Source organism: Oxyura jamaicensis, chromosome 27 (genome assembly GCF_011077185.1).
Source record: "Oxyura jamaicensis isolate SHBP4307 breed ruddy duck chromosome 27, BPBGC_Ojam_1.0, whole genome shotgun sequence".
Classification (NCBI taxonomy): domain Eukaryota; kingdom Metazoa; phylum Chordata; class Aves; order Anseriformes; family Anatidae; genus Oxyura; species Oxyura jamaicensis.
Window position 1 is genome coordinate 4,923,888 of NC_048919.1, and position 23,310 is coordinate 4,947,197.

The 23,310-nt window shown below is 62.7% G+C and overlaps 2 protein-coding genes and 2 non-coding genes across 5 annotated transcripts; 2 read left to right on the plus strand and 2 right to left on the minus strand.

Moving 5' to 3' along the window:
• Positions 1-228: 228 nt before the first annotated feature.
• Positions 229-2,725, minus strand: LOC118178757 (dickkopf-related protein 3-like). 2 transcript variants are annotated; one of them, XM_035347511.1, is made up of 4 exons: positions 2,672-2,725; positions 1,672-1,825; positions 708-885; positions 229-443 (listed from the first exon to the last, which is right to left on the minus strand). In XM_035347511.1, the coding sequence occupies exons 2-4, from the start codon at positions 1,822-1,824 to the stop codon at positions 244-246; spliced, it is 531 nt and encodes a 176-aa protein (XP_035203402.1). In that variant the 5' UTR covers position 1,825; positions 2,672-2,725; the 3' UTR covers positions 229-243. The 2 variants fall into 2 exon arrangements, with proteins under 2 accessions (XP_035203402.1, XP_035203401.1); XM_035347510.1 differs by lacking the exon at positions 2,672-2,725 and adding an exon at positions 2,000-2,029 and having other exon boundaries at positions 1,672-1,878.
• TRNAI-UAU lies at positions 1,319-1,409 on the minus strand. Its single transcript is given in 2 exon segments — positions 1,319-1,354; positions 1,372-1,409. It is a non-coding gene; the product is annotated as a tRNA-Ile (tRNA).
• Positions 2,726-3,821: 1,096 nt separating the features above from the next.
• On the plus strand, positions 3,822-3,893 carry TRNAC-GCA. Its single transcript has one exon. It is a non-coding gene; the product is annotated as a tRNA-Cys (tRNA).
• A 1,180-nt stretch (positions 3,894-5,073) lies between these two features.
• PLXDC1 (plexin domain containing 1) lies at positions 5,074-21,744 on the plus strand. Its single transcript, XM_035347494.1, has 14 exons — positions 5,074-5,106; positions 6,634-6,924; positions 9,088-9,231; positions 9,583-9,652; positions 9,743-9,865; positions 10,170-10,288; positions 10,512-10,611; positions 12,193-12,288; positions 13,126-13,207; positions 15,233-15,293; positions 16,129-16,264; positions 17,916-17,951; positions 18,548-18,708; positions 19,799-21,744. The coding sequence occupies exons 1-14, from the start codon at positions 5,074-5,076 to the stop codon at positions 19,916-19,918; spliced, it is 1,572 nt and encodes a 523-aa protein (XP_035203385.1). The 3' UTR covers positions 19,919-21,744.
• Positions 21,745-23,310: the final 1,566 nt, after the last annotated feature.

The window sequence follows — 23,310 nt, forward strand, 5'->3', positions numbered from 1 at the left end:
GGCACAGGGGGACATCGGGGTGCATGGGGACATCGGGGTGCATGAGGGGGACATCGGGGCACAGGGGGACATCGGGGCATGGGAGGACAATGGGGCACGGGGACATCAGAGGCACAGGGGGACATCGGGGGCACGCCGCTCCCTGCCCCGAGCCCATGCAGGGCTTGCAGCTGGGGTGCCCCCTCCCCCCCTCCATGTCAGGACCCCCCCCCCATATCAGGACCCCCCTCCCCATCCCCGTACTCACTCTCGCGGGGGCGCGGAGGCCCGGCACACCAGGCCGGCCTGGCAGGGGCACACCTGGTTGATGCTGAAGGCCAGGCCCCCGGGGGGGACGTGGCAGCCCTGTCCCGGTGCCAGCCGCTGCTGGCACACCCGCTCGCCGTGCCGCCGCGCGCAGCAGCCGCCCGGCCCGCAGTCCTCGTCCCGATGGCACCGGGCTCCTGGAAGGGGACGGGGGGGGTGAAAAGGGGGGTGGGGAGAGAGAAGGGGGTTAGGGGAGGGGAGCCCCCAGACCAACACCGGGGCACGAGGCTGAGATGGGGCCGAGCGCTGGGGTTGATGCAGGACGGTGGCACCGACCCCGTCGGCACCGACCCCGTCGGCACCGCGTCCCCACCGGCACCGCGTCCCCACCGGCTCCCAGGGTTGGGGCTTTGGTGGGGGCTACCCCTTGTCCCCCCCACCCATCCCAGCCCCCTGCTCACCCTCCTGCCCGTCGGCCGCGGGCTGCTGGCACTTCCCGAACATGCAGAGGAGGCCGTGGGCGCAGTGGGCGTCGCGGCGGCAGTATTGCCCCGCGGGGCGCGTGGGCAGGCACAGCCCGAAGTGCTCGTCGCAGAAGTGTCCCTGGGCGCAGGGGCTGGCGGGGCCACACGCCGTCACCTGCACGGGGGGAACGGAGCACAGGGTCAGGGGGGGACCCCGTCCCCGTGTCCCCACAATGGGCCAGGAGGAGCTCGTTAGGGTGGCACAAAAAACGCTGCCCGTGTTTTACGTGGGGAAGGGGCGAGGCTGCGGCTGGGTGGGGGTGTGTGGGAGCTGGGACCCCACGGGGGGTGTTTTGGGGGACAAAGGGGTGCTTGGGCAGGATGAGGGGCTCCAGGGCTTTTAGGGCACGCCCGGGGTCCCTCTGCTTTTAGGTCCGGATCCCTGGGGCTTTTAGGTGCCGCTGGCACACAGGGACCCATCCCCGGGGGATGCCGGCTGCAGCAGCCGTTTTCTCTCGGGAAAATAAAACCCCGCGCGTGGGGTCGGCTGCATCGGGAGAGGGGGTTGGAGGGAATGCCTGCCCCGCTCCCGGAGCCCGTAAAAGTCCTGCTCCAGGTGAGGCTCGAACTCACAACCTCGGCATTGCTCCGCGTACTGCCCTATAAGTACCGCGCGCTGACCGATTGCGCCACTGGAGCGCCCGCTGCCGCCCGCGCCCCCTCCCGGCTCCCAGCCCTGCGCCCCCCCCACAACCTCCCCCCGCACCCCCCGGCTGCACACCCTGCGCCCACCCCTGCCACAAACCCTGCTCCCAGCCTGGCTGCAAACTGTGCCCCCCCTTCCCCTCCAGCTGGCTGCAGAGCCGGCACCCAGCCCAGCTCCCAGCCCTGCTGCCTGCCCCCCCGTCCACCCCCCCTGCCCTCCCCAGCACCCCCCGGCTGGGGACACGCCGCCGCTCACCTCCTCCAGGTTGTCCCCAGGCCCCGCTCTCCTGCCCAGCGCGGCCTCGTCCGGGGGGTGCCGGGGCAGGGAGTACATCCAGGCCCAGAGGTGGCCGGAGGCAGCGGGCAGGAGCGTGGCACCGAGGCAGAGGAGGGCCAGGGCCGGCTGCATGCTGCTGGCAGCGGGGCTGGGGTGCTGGGGGCTGGGGCGCTCGGGGCTGGGGTGCTCGGTGCTGGGGTGCTCAGGGCTGGGGTGCTCAGGGCTGGGGTGCTCGGCGCTGGGGTGTTCAGGGCTGGGGTGCTCGGCGCTGGAGTGCTCGGGGCTGGGGTGCTCGGCGCTGGAGCACTCCGGTATTTGTAGCCCACGGCCTATCTGGGCCCCCGCTGCTAAAACTGTTTGCCCACCTAATGGGGAAGGAGGAGGCAATCAGGGGTTAAGGGATTACCATAATTGCCAGCCTTCCCCTCGCTGGGGGCAACAGCCCCAAAGCAAACGGCTCCCTCGGAGCAGTCTGGCCCCGGCGCCTGCTCGGCTCCAGCCCCGGTGCTCTGGGCCCATGGGGGCTGCCCTGCCCCGGAGCCCCCCCCTCCCGCACTCAGCATCCAGGGGTGACGAGCTTTGCACCTTCCCTAACGGCGCCGCAAACGAGGTGTTTGCTGCCTGCCCCTTATCTCCCCGCTGTGCTGAGCAAATTTGCAAACGGCCTCCCCGGAGCGGGTCCCCAGACAGTGCCACCGCCACGTCCCCAGGTGTGCGGGGGTCTCAGCTGGGGCTCCCCCAGTGCTCCCCCCCCCCCAGGCCCCTCCAATACACTTTGCAGTGGGGGGAGCCCCCCGGGGCTTGTTCCTGGTGGCTGTCCCATCGGGAGGGGGGGATTGTCACTGGGGGCAGCTGGTGGCCGGAGGGGACTGGGGTGCAGCGGGGCCTCCCCTCCTATGGGTTCCTCCTCGGGGCCTCCGTCCCCAAGCTCCTGCTGCCCCAGGTGACTCCCCCTGCCCCCGTGCCTCAGTTTCCCCGCCTGTACAAGAGCCCCTGATGGGTGCTGCAGCGGCGCGGGGCAGCTCGGGGAGGGGATCCCCCGGAGCAGTGGCTGCAAACCCACAGCGGCTGCTGGCACCGGGGCTCCCCACCGCCTCGCTTCGCCTCGTGCCGCTGCAGCCTGAGGGCCAGGACCCCCCCCCTCTGCGGCCGCCCCCGCACACGTTTGCCCAGCAGATTAGGGAACAAATATTAAATATTGACCTGGCCTCACGGGGACAATCCTGGCCGCTTCCCCATCCGCCTCCCGCTGGGCGCCGTCTCTGCTTAATCCCCGCACCGCGAAGGCTCCGCGCAGCCGCTCGGCACCCCCCGGCCCTGATAGCTTGGGGGGGGGACGGGACAAAGGGGAGACTGGGGCTCCCCCAGCAGCCCCGCAGAGCCCTTGGCTTTGCCAAAACTCAGGGGTTTGGCTCCTTCCCCCTCCCTGCCTCTGCTGGCTCCGAAAGCCGTGACCCCCAGGTGAGACTGGGGCATGGACCCCCCCCCCCCGCTAGCCCCCAACCCCTGTGTGGGGTCCTGCTGGTGTGTGCAGGTGAGACGGGGTGTGTGCGGGTGTGTGCGGGTGTGTACACACATGGGCATGTGTGTAACTGTGTGTAACTGTGTGTGTGTAACTGTAAGTGTGTGTAACTGTGTGTAACTGTGTGTAACTGTGTGTGTGTGTAAGTGTAAGTGTGTGTAAGTGTGTATAACTGTGTGTGTGTAACTGTGTGTAAGTGTGTGTAACTGTGTGTGTAAGTGTGTGTGTGTAAATGTAACTGTGTGTGTGTAAGTGTGTGTGTAAGTGTGTGTAAATGTGTGTGTGTAACTGTGTGTGTGTGTGTGTAAGTGTGTATAACTGTGTGTGTGTGTAAGTGTGTGTGTGTAACTGTGTGTGTGTAAATGTGTGTAAATGTGTGTGTAACTGTGTAACTGTGTGTGTAAGTGTGTAAGTGTGTGTAAGTGTGTAAGTGTGTGTAAGTGTGTGTGTGTGTGTAAGTGTGTGTAAGTGTGTGTAAGTGTGTGTGTGTGTGTAACTGTGTAAGTGTGTGTAACTGTGTGTAACTGTGAGCAGTGTCCGGTGCTGCAGAGGCTGCACGGCGCAGGCTGCAGGCACCAGAGCAGCTCTGCAGCTCCCTCCCGGCAGAGGGGGTATAGCTCAGTGGTAGAGCATTTGACTGCAGATCAAGAGGTCCCCGGTTCAAATCCGGGTGCCCCCTTGTTTTCGGGGGGATCCCCCCGTTTTTGCACCCCCTTTATTTGCTCCCCAGCAGCAGCAGCGGGGGGACGTGGCGCTGCCGCTCGCCTCCTGTGTCCCCGTTACGGGACGCTTGTCTCTCCTGCCGAAGGAGGGATGCAGCTCTCCGGGTGCTGAGCGCCTTCCCCACCCCATGGGCGCCCAGCTGTGCCCCCCCCGGGGCCGGGCATCGCCCCCGCTTCCCCTTCCAGGCAGCCGAGCAGCCGCAGGGCCCCACAGCTCCACCGCATCCCCGGGGCTGGGGGTCGGGGTCACCCCGGAGCCCCCAGCACCTGCCCCAGCACCCCAGGGTGCCCCTGTCCCACTTGCCCCCCTCTTCTGGGGCTGAGCCAACCCCTGGGCACCCAACGCTGAGCCCCCAGCTGCTGCCCAAGTCACGGCGTGGTCACCACGTCCCAAGCATGGGACCAGCACCTCGGGTGGCTCCGGGGTCCGTGGTGCCGGTGACACCCCTGACCCCGCTCCCCCAGCCCAGTTCCTCCAGGGGAACCCCCAACGCCCCCAGGAATCGGTTTTCCTGCACAAAAAAACGGAGGCTTGGGAAGCAAACCCAGCCCGGGGCTCCGAGGGCGCGCTCCTGGTGCTTTGCACCGTGACCAAGGGGGTCAGGTCCCAGCCGGGGGGGGGCGGGGGGGGGGGGGGGACACCGGGGGGGGGGGACACCTGGGCCCCCACAACAGCAGCTGCGCTCGCTGTGCTCGTTGTCCTCTTGCTGCTTGTCACTAGATGGCAGCTGGCCACGTGCCGGGCCGTGCGTGCCCCATGCGCTGCTTTTGGGGGGCCGTGGACCCCCCTGGGGCTGGGAGAGGCTGGGGAGGGGGTGAGAAGATGAGCAAGGGGGGGGCTCAGCCCCAGCACCAGGCCACTGCTCCCGGGCTGCCTGCAGTGGGGACGGGGTGGTGACGCTCGTGGGCTCGGTGCCACCCTGCAGGGCTGGTGTCCCCCCAGGCCCCGGAGAAATGTTCCCCTGCGGAGAAATGCCCCGGGGACGAGCACGGGCACCGGGACGGGTGGCATCTGCTGGGCTGATTATTTAATTGTGGTGGGGGGAGGCCATGCCTGGTGCCACCCATCACCAGCGTCCGTCTCTGCCACAACAGCGGGGCTGGGGGCACGGGGCTCTGCCCCGAGACCACCCCAGGATGGTCCTTAGGGGGCCGCGGGGGCCACCGAGGGTAGGGAGGATGAGGACGCCGGGTGCTGGAGGAGGCCACGAGGGGCCTCGGGGTGCCGCACGTGCAGGAGGCTGCGCTCCCACCCGTGGGCACGTGTGGGTGCAGCTGCTCGTCTGTGTGCGCACGGGGTTGGGGTGCACTCATGGTTGGGGTGCACAGTTTGGGGTGCGCACACAACTTGGGGTGCACGGTTTGGGGTGCTTGCTCGGGGTGCAGGCTCTGTGCGCCCCGCGTGTGTTTGGGGGGGGGGGTCAGCCCCTCTCCCCTCCTGCCCCCGCTGCTCCCCCCGACCCCCCGACGGCTGCGGGACCCCCTGACCCGGAGAGGCTCCGGAGCCCCCCGCGGCACCCCCGGCTCTGCTCCGGGGCACCCCCGGCTCCATCCCCCGGGGCCGGGCGCTGCCTCCGGCCCCCTGCCCACCCCCGGCCCCACCCCCGGCTCCACCCCCGGCCCCTGCCCGGGCTCCGGTTCCCGGCTCCGGCTCCGGCGGCGGCGGCTCGGGGGGGTGCCGGGGGGGGGGGGGGGGGGGAGCGAGCTCGGGGGGGGGGGGGCGGAGGCGGTGCGGGGCTGAGCTCCGTGCTCGCGGTCCCGCGTGGGCAGCGGGAGGCGCCGCGCCCCGGTGCCGCAGCCCCCTGCCTGCCGCGGGGGTCCACGCGTGTCCGTGTCGTCGTCGTCCCCGTGCCCCTGATGCCCCCACACCGGCTCCCTGCTGGAGGCGTGGGGTTCCCCCCCCACCCACCGTGGGGAAGGGGTTGGCGAGCGCGCCCCCGACCCCCGGAGCCCCCCTCCCCACCGGGTCCGCCCCGTGCCCCCCTGCCTCAGTTTCCCCTCCCGGAGGGGCTGGGGACGGGCCCTGCACGATGGCTCGGGGGGGGGTCACCGGCAGCTCGTTGGGCAGCAGTGAGCCCCCGGCAGCCCCAAGCCCCCCCTCAGGGCAGCAGCTCCTGGCCCCACGGGTGGTTTTGGTCCCCCCACGGGTGGTTTTGGTCCCCCCACGGGTGGTTTTGCTCTCCCACGCGTCCCGGCTCTGTCCCTGCCGTGGGTCCCCACGCCGTGGGCGAGCGCGTGCCGGCGGCGCTGCCCACGCCGAGCGGAGCTGCCAGGAAACCTCGTGAGCCTCCAGAGCTGGTCCCAAGCAGCTTCCTCATCCCCCCCCCCCACCGCGTTCTGGCCTTGGCAGCCTTGGGCAGGGATGCAGCAGGCAGGGACCTGGGGAAGGGGCCGCTGGGGTGGGCGCCTGGAGCCCCCAGGGCAGCGGGGAGCTGGGGACCCCCGGCCGGGGACATCGCCGGCTCAGCCCCTCCTGCTTGGACAAGGCCACGGCCGTGCCAGAGCCCCGTTGCTGCAGCCCCTGTGTGCTGCTGTCCCCAGGGCTTGGTGCCCCCTCCTCGTGCACTGCTGTGTGCAGGGTGGGAGCCGGGCAGGGGGCAGCTCTGTAGGTGTTCTGCCTCTTTTTGCCCCCCCCATCCTTATCCTCCCCTGCCCGTGGCCCCCTGTCCCTGTCCCCGTGGCCACCCCTGACCCAAGGTGCCCCTTCCCTGCATCCCCGTGCTGCTCGCTGGGGCCACCGGGGCTCGTGCCACCAGGCAGAGGCTGCCCTGCTGGGGGACAGGGCTGCTGCCAGCCTGGCCCCACGCTGACACCTCCTTGTGCCCCCCTCCCCTCCCAGGACGCCCCCCCGGCAGCCCCGCGGCGGGCGAAGGGCGGCTCGGAGCTGGGGAGCCCTCGGCGGGGCCGGAGGGGACCCACATCAGCCAGGACCTGGTGGGGCGCAGCCTGGCCATCGACACGCTGCCGGCCAACGAGACGCGGATCGTGGTGAGTCGGGGGCCCGACGCTGCCCCCCCTGCACCCCCGGAGGCAGGATCCGGCCCCGCCACTGCCCCGAGCTATTTCCAGGCTGGGCAGGGAGCTGGCGGAGACGCTGGCCCTGATTTAATGGTGAGGATGGATCCTGGCAGCACAGGGAGGGGGTAATTACAGCCTGCTGGGGCTGTGGCCATGCCCGGGGGCTGCTCCAAGCCCTGCCAAGTCCCCAGGGGCACCCAAGGGCCAGCCCTGGGCTGGGCAGCTTGGGGACGCTCCGCTCGCCGCGGTGCCACGTTGCAGCGGGGATGCTGCTGGGGACGAGGGGCTGTGCAGGGCCGGGGGGGTCTTGCTTTTTTTTTACGGTTGCTGGTGGAAGCATGTGGCAGCAGTGTCACCCCCGGGGAGGTGGCACCCAGCTCTCACCCCTCGGCCGTGCCTAACTCGTGCCCCGCAGTCAGCTCCCCGCTGCTTGTGGCAGGGCTGGGGGGGACGCGGGGGCCCCCACGCTGTGATGGGCTCGGAGCGGGACGCTTTCCGTGGGATGAGGACCCCGCGCTGGTGACTTGTGACTCCTCCTGGGGTTTCTGCTGGCAGCCGATTGTGGGTTCAGTGGGATTAGTTCACGGAGGAGGTGGTGCAGGAGAGAAACGGTGGGAAAACAGAACCAAGCTGCTGGTAAAGGGACCCCCCCAGGGAGCTCCGCGGGGGCCCTGCAAAGCCCAGCGGGACTGGGGAGAGAGGGAGGGCAGTGGAGGAGGTGGAAGGTGAGCGAGGAATTGTTCTGAGGGGCTGCGAGGACCAGAGAAGCGATGGGAGAGGGGGGCGTAGGGCGATGGGGGCACAGGGAGCGCGGCTGCAGGGCTGGGGGACCCCGGGCTGGCTCCGCTGCGCTCCAGCTCCCGCCCGGCCTCGCTCGTTGACCAGGGCTGGGGCCGGAGAGGGGCCAGCAGCCAGGAACATCCCCGATGTGGAAGCGTTTCTAAAAGCCAAGCCGAGCAGCCCAACCACAGCACGGCACCGAAGGGCGCCGGGAAGCCGCAGGGAGGGCGCAGCCGCACTTGTGGGTGCCGGTGAGGGGAAGGCAGCGATTCCCCAGGGCTTGGCGGTGTCAGGGGGCGAGCAGCACCCGCCCCAAGAGCAGGGCCGTGTTCCAGGCCAGGGACGCTGCTCCGCTGCCAGTCCCTGCCTCTCTCCATGCCCCAGCTGCCGGAGTCCTTTCGGAGAGCCTCTGGCCCCAAAATGCTTCGGGTTGAGGGCACGGGAGCTGTGCGCTCCTACAGCGCTGCACTGCAGCTTGTTTGCGTGTCCGAACCTCTCCCAGTCCCGGAACCGAAGCGAGGTGACAGGCGAGGACATCCCAGTGAGTCAGCGATGAGCTCAGGAGCTCGGCAGCCAGCTCCTCCGCGCTCCCATCCTGGCTCCTTTCCCCCCCCCCCCAGTTTATTGGGAACACATTGGGCCGGCGTGGGGGCCGTGGGTGGCCAAGCGCGGGGGCGCGGGGGTTTTGGGGCTGGACACCCAGCACCGCTCTGTCCCCATGTCCTGGGGCCCCCGGAGCCTTCACACGGGGCCGTGTGCTGGGATGAGCTGGTACCAGCTCAGCTCCTCCGTGCCTCAGTTTCCCATCGGTGCCGAAGGGACTCCCCGGGCTGCGTCCGTCCCTCTGGGAGAGAGACGGGGGCTAAAACGTTGGACTGCTGTAAGGGACGAGCTGGGGAAGCTCCCCCTGGAACCAGGACCAACGGGAGGGAGAGGAGGGCAGCAGCTCTCCCTGACTTCAGCTGGAGCAGAGAAATTGCACATTGCAGGACTTCTCTGATAGCACTTCTGCTGTATTCCTTATCGCCCCCAGAGACCCTGCGGCAGCACGCTGGGAAATAACGGGGCTGTTTAGGGCAGGGCCTTTTCTTTCTTTTTGCCCCCCCTCCAACCCATTAGTGCCTGGGCTGTCGTCTCCTTCCCCGCCTGCAGCGCCTGGGTTTGTGTGCGAGAAGCTGGGAGCGGACCCCGGGGGGGCGCTGGGGGCTGGGGTCAGAAGGGGCTGAGCACCAGGAGCACCGCCGCTGGGCTGCACCGAGCTCGGGGCTCTGAGCTGTGCCCGTGGGTTTTGTGTCCCCGGGGAGCAGCCGCACTGACGCCGTCCCCCGTCCCCCCCCCCCCACCTCGCTGCAGGAGGACAACCACAGCTACTACGTGTCCCGCACCTACGGCCCGGGGGATGCGCGCCTGCGGGGGCTGTGGGTCGACATGGCAGCAGCCAACAGGAGCCACGTGAAGATCCACGGGATCCTCTCCAACACGCACCGGCAGGCCTCGGTGAGCCCCCCCCCCCCCGGGACCTGGCGCAGCCTGGGCTGTCCCCGGGTCCCCACTCCCAGCAGGGATTTCCCCTGCTCGCCCCGGGGTGGCAGCAGCCCCTCCGCATCTCCTGGTGGAGACCGAGGCGTGGGAAGTGTTGGGGCTTCCCCAGAGCCAGCCCTGCGGGGCAGAAGGGGACGAGCCGTGGGCGCTGGGGACCTGCTCCCATCCCGCTCCCGTCCCTCCATGCACCGGCCCCGGGAGCTTGCTCCAAGGCAGGGCAGAGCCGATGCCGATGGGCACGGACCCGTCCCGGTGCAGGCGTTTTCCACCACCGGCCTGCTGTTCTCACCCCCTTTTCCTCCGCAGAGAATCGTCCTCTCCTTTGACTTCCCCTTCTACGGCCACCTCCTGCGGCAGGTGACGATCGCCACGGGAGGTGAGCTGGGGGCGGCCGGCGCGGCGTTCCCGTGGGACCTGGTTCGAGCTACGCCCTCGCGGCTCGCTTCACCCTCCTCTGCCCTCGCAGGGTTTATCTTCATGGGGGACGTCATCCACCGCATGCTCACGGCCACGCAGTACGTGGCACCCCTCATGGCCAACTTCAACCCCAGCTACTCGCGCAACTCCACCGTGCAGTACCTGGACAACGGTGAGCGCTGACCCCGCCGCCTCCTCGCGAAGCTGGGCAGAACTCAGCTCTCGGACCCAAATAACGGGGCTGGAGCTGGGTGGGGAAGGGGGACGGAGAAGCAGGGGCTGTTTGGTACCTGGGGATGCCTGGCGGGTTTGGGTAGGGGCGGCTGGGGCGTTCGGAAGAGGCTGTGCCCAGGGCGAGGTGCTGGGGACGGGGTGCGGGGTGTCGGGGAGCTTCGCAGGGACACGACGGTAAACGGGGCTGCAGGGACATGGGGTGAGGAGAGGCAAGAGGGTGACCTGCTCTGGTCTGCCCCCAGGGACGGTGTTTGTGGTGCAGTGGGACAAGGTGTACCTGCAGGGCAAGGAGGACATGGGCAGCTTCACCTTCCAGGCCGCCCTGCACAGCACCGGGAGGATCGTCTTCGGGTACAAGGAGGTGAGAGGTGGGGAGGGCACGGCGGGACCCGGGGGTCCGGCTGGGCTGGGGGGGAGCTGCAGGGCCCCGTGGGGATCCCGCAGGTCCGGGAGCAGGTCGGGTCTGGGAACCATTGGTGCACCGAGCCTGGGTGTTCCCAGAGCCACTGAGGTGCCGGGGGCTCTGTGGAGCAGCCCCAGCCCGCAGCAGAGCCGGGCTCCGTCGCGCCCTCTCCCCCCTGCAGATCCCGGTGCCCGTCCTGCAGATCAGTGCCACGCAGCACCCCGTGAAAGCCGGCCTGTCCGATGCCTTCATGATCCTCAACCCATCTCCCGAGGTGCCCGGTGAGTTGCTGGGGCAGGGACGGGGGGCAGGCGGCTGTTGGGGCCACTCTCGGGGTTCCGGGGGTCCCCAGGGGTCCTCGACACCGTGGCTGGGGGGGATCAGGTGTGCAGGGAGCGGGGATGCCCTCATCCTTGGGGACCTGCACAGACAAGGATAGCAGCGCTGCTCGTAGGCACGGTGGGGACGTGAGGAGGTGCGTGGAGCTGCCTGGGGACCCCCATGTCCCATGTCCCTCGTGCGTCTCCCAGAGAGCTGCACCCCACGGGGTCTTTCCCTGCTCGTGGCCCCAGCCCACGGACTCTGCGCTCCGGGTGCGTGCTGCAGGCAGAAGGGCTTCGGGCTTCTCGCCAGCAGCCGAGCATCGTTCCTGGTTTCCAGCTGGTGAGGGGCAGAGCGGGTGCAAACGAGAATGGAGACGGATGAGTGGGGTGGGGTGCGGGGACCCACCGGGGGCAGGATTGGAGCTGCTCCGCCGTGGCTCCGGGGTGTCCTCAGCCTCAGATCACGGTGCTGCAGGTGGGGTTGGGACCTGCTCCACCACCAGCAGGACTCGGGGACACACGCGTGGCCACACGCTTGTTCCACGCGTGACGTGGGCTCCAGGCACAGGGTGAGCAGGATGCAAAGGCTGCTTCAGCCTCTCGCCTCCCCGACCACGCTCCTCCTGCCTCCCCGAGCTGTGCCGGTGCGCCTGCTTCTGCTCGTTATTTCTGGCGCCTGCCATCTGGCCCTCGTTGGTTACCCACACACCACAGTTTGTGTGAAAGCCTCAGCCCAGAGGGTCGGTGCCCCCCTCCACCAGGCTGCCCCTGGGCTCCTGCTCCCCGTGCCCAGGGGCTCGCGGACTCCTGCCCGCTCCTCCCACCTGCCCCATACGAGGGGGAGCTGCGGGGAAATGCAGGAGAAAACCTCACAGGGTGAAGAAATGAGGCTTGAAGCCGATGGGACCGGGGGAAGAGCGCCTTGTCCTGCTCGCCTGCCGCTCCCCAGGCGCGAAGCTGAGGAGCCGTGGCCGTGCTGGAGGGGCGCTTCGGCTCAGCCCCCCTGCGGCACGCAGCCGGGGCACCGTCGCGGTGTCACCACGGGGATTAGCAGCAGATGCGTGGGGGAACCCCGAGCCCAGGAGAGACCCCTCTGGCTCCCGGGAGAGCGGGGAAAGAGGAGGAAGGGGGCAAGGAGCGAGGGAGATGGGGGGAGGCAAAGGCTGCAGGGATGGAGGCTGCAGAGCGCCCGAGGAGCTCCGGGGGAGGTTGGCGAGCCCGTGAGTCACCGCCGAGCAATGTGCTGTGCAGCTCCCTACTCGTTCGGGGCGACGCAGGGCTGGACCACGTCCATCTCGGCATCTTCTGGTCAGGGAGAGGGGTCCAAGAGCTCCGAGCTCCTCCTCGGGATGAAGAGATCCGTGCCCTGACCCCAGCCCCTCCTGCCCCAGCCTCCTGCGGCCTGGCAGCCGCCGCCTCCCTCTCCTGCGTCCCGTTTGATTTCGGCTGGGAGCCGGCGGAGCCCCCAGTGCCGGGATTCCCGCGTGGGGCAGCGCCGTGGGGCCGGGCCCAGCCTCACGCGCAGCCGCTGCCTTTCAGAGTCCCGCCGGCGGACCATCTACGAGTACCACCGCGTGGAGCTGGACACCAGCAGGATCACCAGCATGTCGGCCGTGGAGTTCACCCCGCTGCCCAGTAAGTCTTGGGGGGGCTCAGTTCCTTGTTTTCCCATCTCAAGGCCAGCCCGTCCCGCTGGCACCATCCCGGGATCTCCATCCCTCGGTGGGCGCAGGGAGCCAGCAGGGCCGGGGGCTGCGCTGCCAACGCGCTTCTTGCAAAAAGAAAGAGGAAAAGAGCAAAAGCAGTGCAGGGGGCACGGGTGGCTCCTTCCACCTGCCTGGCCGCTGCGATTCCTGCTCTGTGCCCCGCACGCTGCAGGCAGTTCTGCTGGACACTGCTTCCCCTCAGGCCTGGCCACCAGGCAGTTTCCACGCCCCCACGGTGAAATTTCTTGAGCATCCCGCTAACCAGATCCATTTTTAGCGTTCAGAGCCAGGGATCCACGCTCACGAGGGAAAGTCGTCACGCGGTCTGTAAACACGGAGTGGGGAGTAAATCCGTCACGAGGGCACCGAGGCTGTGCGTTCAGGCAGCCTCCCCAGGGTATTTCACGGCAATTCTAACAGCAGGCAGGGCTCCTGCGGAGCAGATCATAAAAAAGCATTCTGCAATTTGATGTTTGTTTCCTTAAGGCTTGCTGTTTTGCTGCCCCTGGCAGCCAGGGCTGATGAGAGCCATGTCTTCAGAGGAGCCACGGGGTTAGCAGGTCTCAAGGTTTTCTTCGGGGGGGGGAAGTTAATTTTTGGCCTTAATGAGGCCAGAAGGGAGGCAGGGGCAGGTGTCCCCGTGGGAAAGGGGCGCTGCTGCCTTTGGGGACGGGAGCTGCTGCCTCCATCGCTGGCTCTCCCAAAACGAAGTGCCCTGGGTGGGTGCCGGCTCCTTGCGGGTTCACCTCTCCTCTCTCCTTTGCAGCTTGTCTCCAGCATCAGAGCTGTGAAATGTGCGTGACCTCGGAGCTGACCTTCAACTGCAGCTGGTGCCACGTCCTGCAGAGGTAGCGTGGACGAGTCCCTTCCCACCTCTCCTCTCGCTGACACTTGTGTAGCTGGGAGCAAGCATCACTCCGGGGCTGACGTCCTGCCATGCCTCTATTGCTGCTGCTGGCTTTTTTTCTTTTTTTTTTTTTTAAGTGGTTTTCCTTTTTTTCTTTTTTTTTTTTTCTGAGAGCGCTGCTCGCACTGTCTCACAGCAAGCGATTAAGTGGCGGTCTGATCTCAGGTTGCAAGCAATTAGGAGCAGACGCTTCCCGGGGCTGGCGTCCCTGGTCCCAGCGCTTTGAGGCAGAAGCTGAACAAGCTGGGGCGAGACGTGAGGCCGAGGCTTTTGTCGGGGGGATGCGAGATGGGGGAAACCGGCCCTGGCTCGGGCTGGGGCGGGCAAGGAGAGCAGGGGATCACGGACATCGAGGACGGGGACGCTGGCTGTGCTGGGAACGCTGGCTGTGCTGGGAACGCTGGCTGTGCTGAGGGACGCCGGCGTGCCGCAGTCCCAGCGCTGCAGCCATCCCGTGCCCTGCTCTCCTTCAGCTGCAGCAGGAGAGCGTTTAATGAGGTTGTGCAGCCCCGGTTATGTAGAGCTGGCGGCAGGGGAGGGGACCCAGTAACACACATCCTCGGCTCGCCCCGCGCCGCCCCCTCCTCTCCGCAGCCTCCCCGGGCTGCGCTCGCTGGCGATTCCTGCGAGGCGCCGGGCAGGGACAGGGCAGCGGGGACAGGGATGGTCCGCAGGCATCGCGGAGGTGACCCCATCAGTCAGCACAGGCTGGAGCATCCCCGGAGCCAGGGGACGAGTGTTTTTCAGTGCCAGTTGCCCGACTGGCAGAGGATGTTGTGTCCTTGCTGCTGAGGGATGTGTGAAACCAGAGGTGGCTCTGGTCATGAATCCAGCCCTGGGATGCAGCTGCTTGGTCTGGGTCTGGTTTGGGCTGAAACGCCAGCATTCCAGCACTTTGTCACCCTGCTTGTTTCAAACTGACAGCATTCACAGGCCTGATCTTCCCAGACCCAGGCTGCTGCCGCTTGCGTTTGCTCTCATCACCTCCAGCGTGGTGACTCCTCGGTGCTTTGCCCCGATCCCACGCGTGCTGCAGCTGTAACCGCACGTAGGCAGCTCGGTCCCCGAGAGCTTCGGTTACAAATGGAAAGCTCAGATGGCAAGGGCTTACATGTGCTGGAAATTGCAAGCTGGAGCAAGTCTACTCCCATCGCGTTGGCTTTCAGCTCTGTTGGTTTTGCAGAGCCAACGCGATCTTTCCAGGGAAGCTGGGAGGGTGGCTTCTAGGGTTTGGACTCGCTGCCTGAGTCCAGCTCAGAGTTTTAACCCCCCAGCGTCCTTTCAGCTCTCTTCTGGGCAGTGCAGTTTGCATTTTTGCTCATGCTGAGCCCCCAGTTGTCACAGGAGCTCTGCCACGAAAGCGCTCAGCGACTCAGCAGGACCTGAAGTTCTTTGTGGCTTCTCCTCTTTTCTTGGTTGGTAGTTGGGAAAATTGCTGCTTGTACGAGCTGAGCCCGTGTTTCGTGTTTTGGTAGTCCCCAGAGGCTTTCCAAAGGTCAGTGTACTGCTTCAGTTCCTCTGTTTCTGTAGCTGGTGTTTTCCCAGTGTCAGTTATAATTTCTTTAATGTGCTTTTCCTGTGCAGATGTTGTTGAGAAAAAAATAAAATCATGGAGATCTTGACCTTGCCCTGGCACAGAGTCCAGGGAATGGAAACTCAAACTCAGTCTATATATTTTTCCTATTCCTCTGCTTCTCTGTTTGCCTTGGAGAAGAAGCGCTGACCGTTTTCCACCTCTGTAAAGAGGAACATTTGGGTCCTTCCAGCGCAGCTGTATTGGAAACCCCGTGCCTTTGGAGACCAGCGCGCGTGTGTCATCTTTCCACCCCTCTGCTCTGTGTTTGTACCTGCACGCAGTGCCCGTCGGGGTCGCGTCTGGGGGTTCCTGGGCAGCTCAGGAGCCGTCAGCACCCCACGCGTTGGCAGCGGGGTCCCTGCCCCGCGTTAACCCCGCTTCTCGCCGCAGGTGTTCCAGCGGGTTCGACCGATACCGCGAGGAGTGGCTGTCCTACGGCTGCGGCCAGCAGGTGAGGCAGGGACCGGCTGCTGCCAGGCGCTGGGAGCGGTGCTGAGCTACAGGCAGCACCGCGGCCACGTCCCAGCTCCAGCAGTGGGCTCTCAGCTCCGCTTGCCCCGTGCCGTTCTGGACCAGGCGTGGTACCCCGTTAGGGACGTAGATGTTCCCGTTACAGCAGGGCATCGGTAGGGACGGCTCCTCCCTGCTCCTCTGGGGCAGCTAAAAGATGGCCCAGCCACGCCAGCACCAGTCCTCGCCTCGCTGCTCGGTGCTGAGTGCTCAGAGACCCCCCCAGGACAACGCCTGGTGCAGCCGGCACACTCCGGGATCGTTTTTCTTTGCCTTCTGCGGTGGGACTCTTGCTCACTCTGAAGCATGAAGAAATTAGTCCTTGGGATTTTTTTATTATTTTTTTTTTTTTCTGTCCTTGTTAGCACAACTGCCTCCACGTTGGATGAACTCGTTTCTTTGTCTCAGTGAGATCAGCTCGAACAAAACATCTGTTTCTGCTTTGGTGCTTTGTTGTTTTGGTTTGCCTTTTTTTCCCCCCGCTGAAAACTCATCTTTGTTCCCTGTTTACTGAGAGGGTTGAGCGAGGGAAACGGAGGTCAGACCGTGGGACCTTGCCATTGTCATCCCCTAACTCAGCGGTCCCCAAACTCTTCCTCCTGTTCTCCAGCCCCTTCCCCTCCAGTTCTGGCACCCCGCTCCACGTCCCCTTGTCCCACACCAGTATCCAAAGCCCAACCAGCCCTCGGGCCGGGAAGCCCAGACCTCACTGCTGGCACCCTGGCGCTCGTGCTGGAGGATTTCTAGGGCCACCAGCCGCTCCGTTTCCTTTTCAGTCTGATGAGAAGAGCTGCGAGGATTTGGCAGAGGACGACCACTACTCGCCCCCCCCCAGCAGCTCTCCCTCGCCGCTGGAGGAGGACGTCGCCGCCTCCACCTCCTCGCTCTTCGTTGACGGCCTCACTACGGAAGGTACGGGGCGATGGGGCCGACCCCTGCGGCACGGACACCCCGTCCCCGGGTTCCTCCATCCCAGCCGTGCCTCGTAGAGCCAGGCCACGGCCACCCAAGTCCCCTAAGGAGGCGTCCGTCCGAGCAGGGGGGCAGAGGTGGGTGCTGGTGGCGGTGGGATAGGGAAGGAGCAGCCCAGGAGGCGAGACCCCGATGGGGAAAGGGACGGGGCAGCCCCCCGGTGCGGTGTTACAGGTGCATCACTGCCTTTTTGTGCTTCGTCAAGGTCTGAGGAGGCGACAGACCAAAGCATAAGGCCCTGGTGGTTGGGCTGCCAGCACCATAATGGAGGTTAATGCTGCATGCGGGGGGCTCATGTTTTTGATGTGCTTGGTTCTTGCTCAGGGCTGGCAGAGCTGTCAGCCTGGCAGTAGCACAGTGGAGACGTGTGATTGCCCTCTGCTCACGAGCGGTGCTCGTCCCAGCATAGGAAGGCTCCAAATAAAGCCCCGTCCTCCCCCCGGGACACCCCTGTTCTGAAGCTTGATAATCCTATTAACGCAGGGCTCGCTCCTCGGGTCCTAGCGGCAGGTATCGCTTCAATTTCGCTGCTTAATAGTCCCTAACGCAAACTGCTAATTAGAATAAATAGAAAGGAACATTAGTAATTGTCCTTCAGCGATGGGAAGGAGCTGGCAGGGGGAACGGAGTGCCTGGCTGGCGGAGTTGACTTTGAAAGGAGCAATTAAAGGAAGGGGGAGTGCGACACCACCACGGAGATTATTTCCCAACTCATCGCCAATTCTTGGAAAAAGAACAAGAGGCTTTCTGTGACGTAGTCAAGCATGAAGTTAATTTGTAATCTTGGAAGGAAACAAACAGCCAGCTGCACCAGGCAGTGAACTTTATCTGGAGCAGCGCAGCGAAGGCAGAAGCCAAGCAGAGGCGTGGGTCCACCCCTCGAGGCCAGCCCGGCCGTGTCCCTGCGTGCTGGGGATGCTCGTGGCCGTGCCTCGTGGCCGTGCCTCGTGGCCACACTGTGGCTGAGCCAAGCCCGAGCCCAGCGGTAACGGATCCGGCTCAGGGCTTCGGCTGGACTCCCGAGGGCACTGCGGGTGGGGAGCATCAAGACCCAAAGTCTTGTGCAACATCCAAGCCTTGTACAAGACATCTGGTGCTTCCAGAGTGAGACTTAAAAAAAAAAAAAAAAAAGGAGTGGGATTTTGGGCTCCTATGGAAGGCATCCACAGAGCAATGTCCCCGTGATTTATTGGGGCTGTACTGGCAGCACAGTGCAGCAAATGCTGTCGTCTGAACATGAAGTCATCCCTGACTATCCTGCCTTGCACACCAAGCATATTTAGGCCACTAAGGACTGTTAAAGACACATAAAGACTCCTTTTCCTCAGATGTTTGTGCTCCAGGTGCCACCTTTGTGAAGGGCGATAACCCACAAGGCGTGTGCTTACACCATTGTGCTTTTTCCTCTGGGTGCCTTTCCCTTCCACCATACTCCGAGGCTGAAAACTGGGTAAATGTGTAATTGCTGTGTAAACGCTGTGCCAAGAGGTGTGTGCTGGCAGCGTCCCTGCTAAAGAGGGATAAAAGAGGGTGGGAAGCATGGAGAATATTTCAGAAGGCTCCTAATTTTTTTGCTGTTGCTTTCTTTCAGATGACACGAAGCTCAATCAGTACGCAGGGAGCGAAGGTAAGGCCCCGATCTTCTCTTCAGCTCTGTTCCAGGTGGGAACAGGGCACGCTGAAATAAAATGCAGAGGAGGGTTATGATCAGCCAGCCGGGTGGACAGGTGAAAGTGAGATCGGAAAGATGTAATCAAGATAAGGATCCCATTGTCCTTACCTACCTTAATACTTTTTCGGGTTGTGAAACGTGAGGGCTGGGGCCAATCTGTTCTGCCCTGATGCTCTTTGTCCACTTCTCCCACTTTTCTCAGTCCTGCCAGGCGAACCACAATGACGAGTTTGCTCTCTCCGTGTGACTCCCTTTCTTTGCAATTTTTACATGAACACAGAGTCCTTTTTCTTTTTGCAGTTCTCCAGTTGTGCCAAAAAGCCCTGTAAAACTCAAATACAAATCGTGTCCTTCCCGTTAGCCCACCTCTGCCTTTTCCCTCTCTGCTCCCCTGAATCCCCGCTCGCTGAGTGTCTGTCCGCCCCAGGGCAGGCAGCTGAGCTCTTACCATTCTGCTCCTACTGATGCCAGGGCACGGGAGGGATCGGAGCCCTCTGCCCTTTCCCTGAGGTCTCAGCCCAGTTCCAGACCCAGCTGGATTCTTTTTGCAGGTGTGGGAAGCAGCCTCCCTTCCAAGGATGCAGGCGCCCCGGTTCACACCGGTACGATCGTGGGGATCGTCCTGGCCGTGTTGCTCATCGCGACCATTATCCTCGCTGGCATTTACATCAACAGCCACCCCACCTCGAACGCCGCCCTGTTCTTCATTGAGGTGAGCAGAGAACCTTTCCCTGGCTGGAGAGGAGAGAGGAGCTTGGATAGATCTCCCATCCAAGTTTCTCCGTGGCCCTGCAGTCCCAGCCCATCTCCCAACCTCCAGCTGATGATGCTTTAAACTTGGGCTCCCTCCCTCCCACACTGCTTTATTTTGCACTCTTTCATACCTCCCCTTTCACACGTTGCCTTTTCTCCTCATACAACGTTAGACGTTTCCACCTGCCTCCATGAGCAGTTGTACACGGGGGGCTCGGTTGGAGCCACGACTTGACGGAGATCGCTGCCTCTTGACTTGCCCAGCTGGATTTGGTTGCCTAAAATTGTCAGACTTTGCTGATAGATGTCATGCCATCAGCTACCGTGTGAGCGGTGGCGTGAAGGCTCTAAATGGAAGAATGTAATTCTCGGAAGGATGGGGGGTCCGACAGTCTCCATCTGCTGCTAAAAGCCAGGCGAGCGCTCGGTGCAGGCTCCCGAGGCAGGCAGCAGTGGGCTGAATCCTGGCACGGGAGCTGCTGCGGAGGGAGGGAGCAGCACGTGGCCCTCAGCCTCTCCTCGCCACTCGCTAGCTCTGTCCTCGAGCCCTTCTCTTCCCTCTGGCTGTCTCCTCGGAAGGGCCAGGCTCTCGAGGCTCTCTCCGTGCCCTTTTCCAGCTCAGTACCCGAGCACCTGGCAGCGTTTGGTGCTTTGTTCCTCGCAGCACCCGGCTGAGACCGGGCAGTGCCGCTGTCCCCGTGCTGCTGGCAGAGGAGAGGCACGGAGGGGATGTGTTTGTGGTCACAGAGCCAGCCCATGGCATCCCCAGGCCCCTTGTTCTGGGGCTAAAGTGAGCTTTTCCTTCGAGTTCCCCCTTCCACCCCGCTCCCCATCTCACCCCTACCACTGGGTGAGCTCAGCGCCACCGCCACGTCATAACGTGCTCTTTAACGCACAGCAATCGTTTTGTTAACGATTTTTCTCTTGTTAACAAAAAGCTGAGCCTTCCACAAAGCCGACGCCGTCCCGGGCCGAGCTGCCCCTTTGCAGCAGGCCCGGCGCGAACGGCCTCCTCGCGGCTCCTGACGGCTCCTTGTCTCTGCCCGCAGCGGCGGCCGCACCGCTGGCCGGCCATGAAGTTCCGCAACCACGGCAGCCACGCGACATACGCCGAGGTGGAGGCAGCCGGCCACGAGAAGGAGGGCTTCGTGGAGGCAGAGCAGTGCTGAGCGCCGCTTCCCCCGCGCTTCTGACCGCCCCGTCCCACGCCTTGGGGTCCTCTGTTACTGCAAAGTCTTTCCCCTCCTGGAAAAGAAAGAGCCAAGTAGAGGAAAGCGGCCGAGTGGAGCATGAAAGGAAGGAGCCGGGGTGATGTGAGGATGGGACCTGCTGGGATTCCTCACGGGACAGCAGAGCCCGAAGCGGTGTCGGGACGTTGGCCTCTGCCTGCAGCCCGGCTCCGAAGCCCTTCACGTGGCAGTAGAAAAGAGCGCGGCCCGAGTTTTTTAGCTTGGCTCGGGTTTTTGTCTCCTGGTTGGGTTTTTTCCCCCTCTGCGTGGGGCTGACCTCTCTGCTCCTCCACCAGGACTCTCGACGTGGGCAGCACGGGAGGGCCACATCTCGGCAGAGCCCGCGGTTTTCCCCGGGGCCGCATGCTGCCCCACGGCTCCGCAGGGGGGTGAGGCTGGGCTGGTGCCGGTGGCGGCTGCAGGGCTGAAAGGCTGGCTCGCCAGGGCTCACCTCTGTCCCATCCCATCTCTCCCAGCTCCCTCCCTTTCTCCTTTGCCTTCTTTTCAGGGGCAGGTTAATCTTAATTTTGTCTTCAGGGCTGAGAAGCCTCCTGGCCTCGCCTTCAGCCCGCAGTCGGTCTGCACCTCCATGGCTTCCATTCCCTGCCCTCCTCTCCCGTCCCAGTAACAGCTTCTTCCCCCTGCTCTGGCAGGAAGGGAAACCCGATGCATTTTAGGGGCAAAAACCCCACCGAGGATTCAGCTTCAGGATGTTTGTGAGCCAGAGGCTCTGTTGCACTTTCTCGCATCCAATTAGTTTCCTCAATTACTAACTACAAACTTTACCCTAAAGGACTCAGAGGGTGAAAAAATATCTTAGATTCCTTCAAGACACGTCTTCACCGCACAGCTGCTCATCCAGCAGGAGTGGAGTAGGTTTTAAAGGCAGAGGATGGGGACAGAGCCCGAGCAAAAGCCGCGTTCTCCCATGGGCTACGTCCAGAGGTAAACCCTCCTTCATGGGAGCGTCCCATAAATAAAACACAACGGCCTTACATGCCTTGATCCATTGAAAATCTGGAAAATGCCTTGTTAGCGTCATAGTATTCAGAGCCTTGAGTCAGTGGATTTTTTATTTTTTATTGTGTCTGTGATAGGCCCTGGTCTGCATTGGTACCGATACTGTGATCCCAGAATCTGACCCTGCCTAAGGGCTTCAACACCAGACCTCTCAGGGTTGTTCTGCTCCTTCTGTGCAATCAAAGCCAAGACGAACCTGCAGAAATGCTTATCCTACTTCCACAGCCACCAGCCAGAGCAGGACTGGTCCCTAAACTGAGGACAGGTGGTATGAAAAAAGGCAGAGTCCAAAGTCCAGTGTCAGGTAATTTTTTTTTCACCCATCAAAAACAGGTGTTGGTTGTATGGGCTTTTTTTTTCCCCTTCCCTGTTGATCCTCAGTTATTTATTCTGATATCATCTTTGGTGCATATTTTATCCACTGGCTGGTTCAGCTGTCACTGGTGGTGATTACTGCCAAAGGCAGGGTCTGTCTAATTAATGTCTTCCTTCTCATCTGCTGAATTTATATAGCCATTAAAGATAAATATGGATGCTTTGTGGCATTTAGACCCCAGATTATACTTTCTCATGTGTAGCCACAAGGGAGACTTTTGCTGCATCTTATTATGGCATAAAGGCACCAAAACGCTCTGACGGGGTAAGTCAGACCGAGCTGTGCCAAGCTGTTATGACCCAGACAGTTTCTCCTTAGATGTATTTTGAAGATAAACCTTATTCCCAAATAAAGCTTTTGACTGGAAAGTTGTTTTTTCCCTGTTTACCTGAAGAGCTCAAAGGAATGCTGTCATCTATTTTTTTTCCCCCCCGGATCTGATCTTTGAAACAGTTATAAGCTGGCAAGGACTTTTCCCTGGATTTCAATCTTTTCAAAAAATGGCCTTGTTTTTCCTTTTTCTTGACATGCATACACAATAACAGCAAGATTTTTAGGTACTCCTCTTCTTCTACAGCCCCCAGAAATGCTAGGTAACATCCAACAAGTCTGAAATGCTGCGAATTGAAAAAGAAAACAGACTTTAAATAGAGTGCAACTGAGCTGTATAAATCACTGCTGCGTTACCACAGCCAGAATCTTAAAAGATTTCAAAAGAGGATCAGATCCTCAGGTGGAGAAAAACACCATCCAAGTGCCCTAGCACAGAAGTGGCTGAGATGCATAAAATACACCACAGGACAGATGCCAGATTTGGAGTGTCTGGAGTCAGAAAGGCCTTTTTTTATTATTTTTTTTATTTTTTTTTTCCTTTACACAAAGAAACAGAACAAAGCAGGCTCTTCTGTATTCTGTAGTTGTTCAGTAGATGTCTGTTCTACCCTCTCCTGAGGAGTGTGGTTCGGGGTATTGTCAGGTTAGCAGCTCCCATTGATCCCCAGGCGAGGTTCATGCCCCAAGCTGAAGGTCTGGATCCCCCAGTCCAGGCTGTGTAACTGGGCAGTGCTCAGCTCCCGCTGCCTGCCCTGGCAAAGCAAGGCACTTGTGTCTCAAGGAGGAGGAAAAAATAAACATTTGTCCTACCTCTCATGAGGTCTGGCTCTGGGCACAAGTCACCTGGGAACCACCTCTTCCACATTTTCTGTGCTCGTGTCCTTGTAGTTGAAGAGGCGTTCCATTAAATTCCAGAAAACCCAAATGTAATGTTGCTGGTGCCTAGAAGAAAATGAAACAAATGTCCTTACCACCACCAAGAGCTGCTCCGATGTCAAAGAAAACAGGAGAGCAGCACCAAGCCAAGCACATCCAGATCACCATTCTTCTCTGACCTGCGCATCTCTGACTTCAGGATGCCGGCTAATCTCTGTAGTCTCGAGTGCTGAAGCAGGAACACGATGGTGACAACTACGACATAGAAAGGTTTTGGTCTTCCTTTTACTCACGGGGCTTCTCCAGCTGTGTCCGAAGACGTTCCTCTGGATTCCAAAGCTCCCAGCACTGGAGCTTCGAAGCAGACTGTGTGACATACGTGTGTACACGGACCTGTCTGTTTTATAGCTCCGCCGTGGGCTGGGGCTGTCAGCCGTGCTCGGTCCCTCGCTCGGCAGCTTCCAAGGGGTGCCGAACACAACCAGCTGCTGCCCCCCCGGCTCGTCTTCCCAAGCACGGTGCCCTCGCAGCCTGTGCAAGGCGACTGCTGTCATGGGGCAGAAAGTGAGGTCGTGGGGGGGGTCCTCGGCCGCTCAGCAGCTGTGAAAACACAGCGGGGGCTTCGGGAAAACCAAGGTCTTGCTTCTGCTCCCACTAGAGCTGGGGCCAGCCCCCCCGTTTTTGGCATCAATGGGAGCAGGACCCAGATCAAAAAATATTCTCCTAC

Coding starts and splice junctions, on each gene's coding strand:
- LOC118178757 (XM_035347511.1), bottom strand. CDS start 1,824: ATGCAGCCGGCCCTGGCCCTCCTCTGCCTCGGTGCCACGCTCCTGCCC. Junction 886..1,671: donor CTGGGGACAACCTGGAGGAG/GTGAGCGGCGGC, acceptor CCCCCCGTGCAG/GTGACGGCGTGTGGCCCCGC. Junction 444..707: donor CGCGGCCGACGGGCAGGAGG/GTGAGCAGGGGG, acceptor GTCCCCTTCCAG/GAGCCCGGTGCCATCGGGAC.
- PLXDC1 (XM_035347494.1), top strand. CDS start 5,074: ATGGTCCTTAGGGGGCCGCGGGGGCCACCGAGG. Junction 9,232..9,582: donor ACACGCACCGGCAGGCCTCG/GTGAGCCCCCCC, acceptor TTTCCTCCGCAG/AGAATCGTCCTCTCCTTTGA. Junction 10,289..10,511: donor TCGTCTTCGGGTACAAGGAG/GTGAGAGGTGGG, acceptor TCCCCCCTGCAG/ATCCCGGTGCCCGTCCTGCA.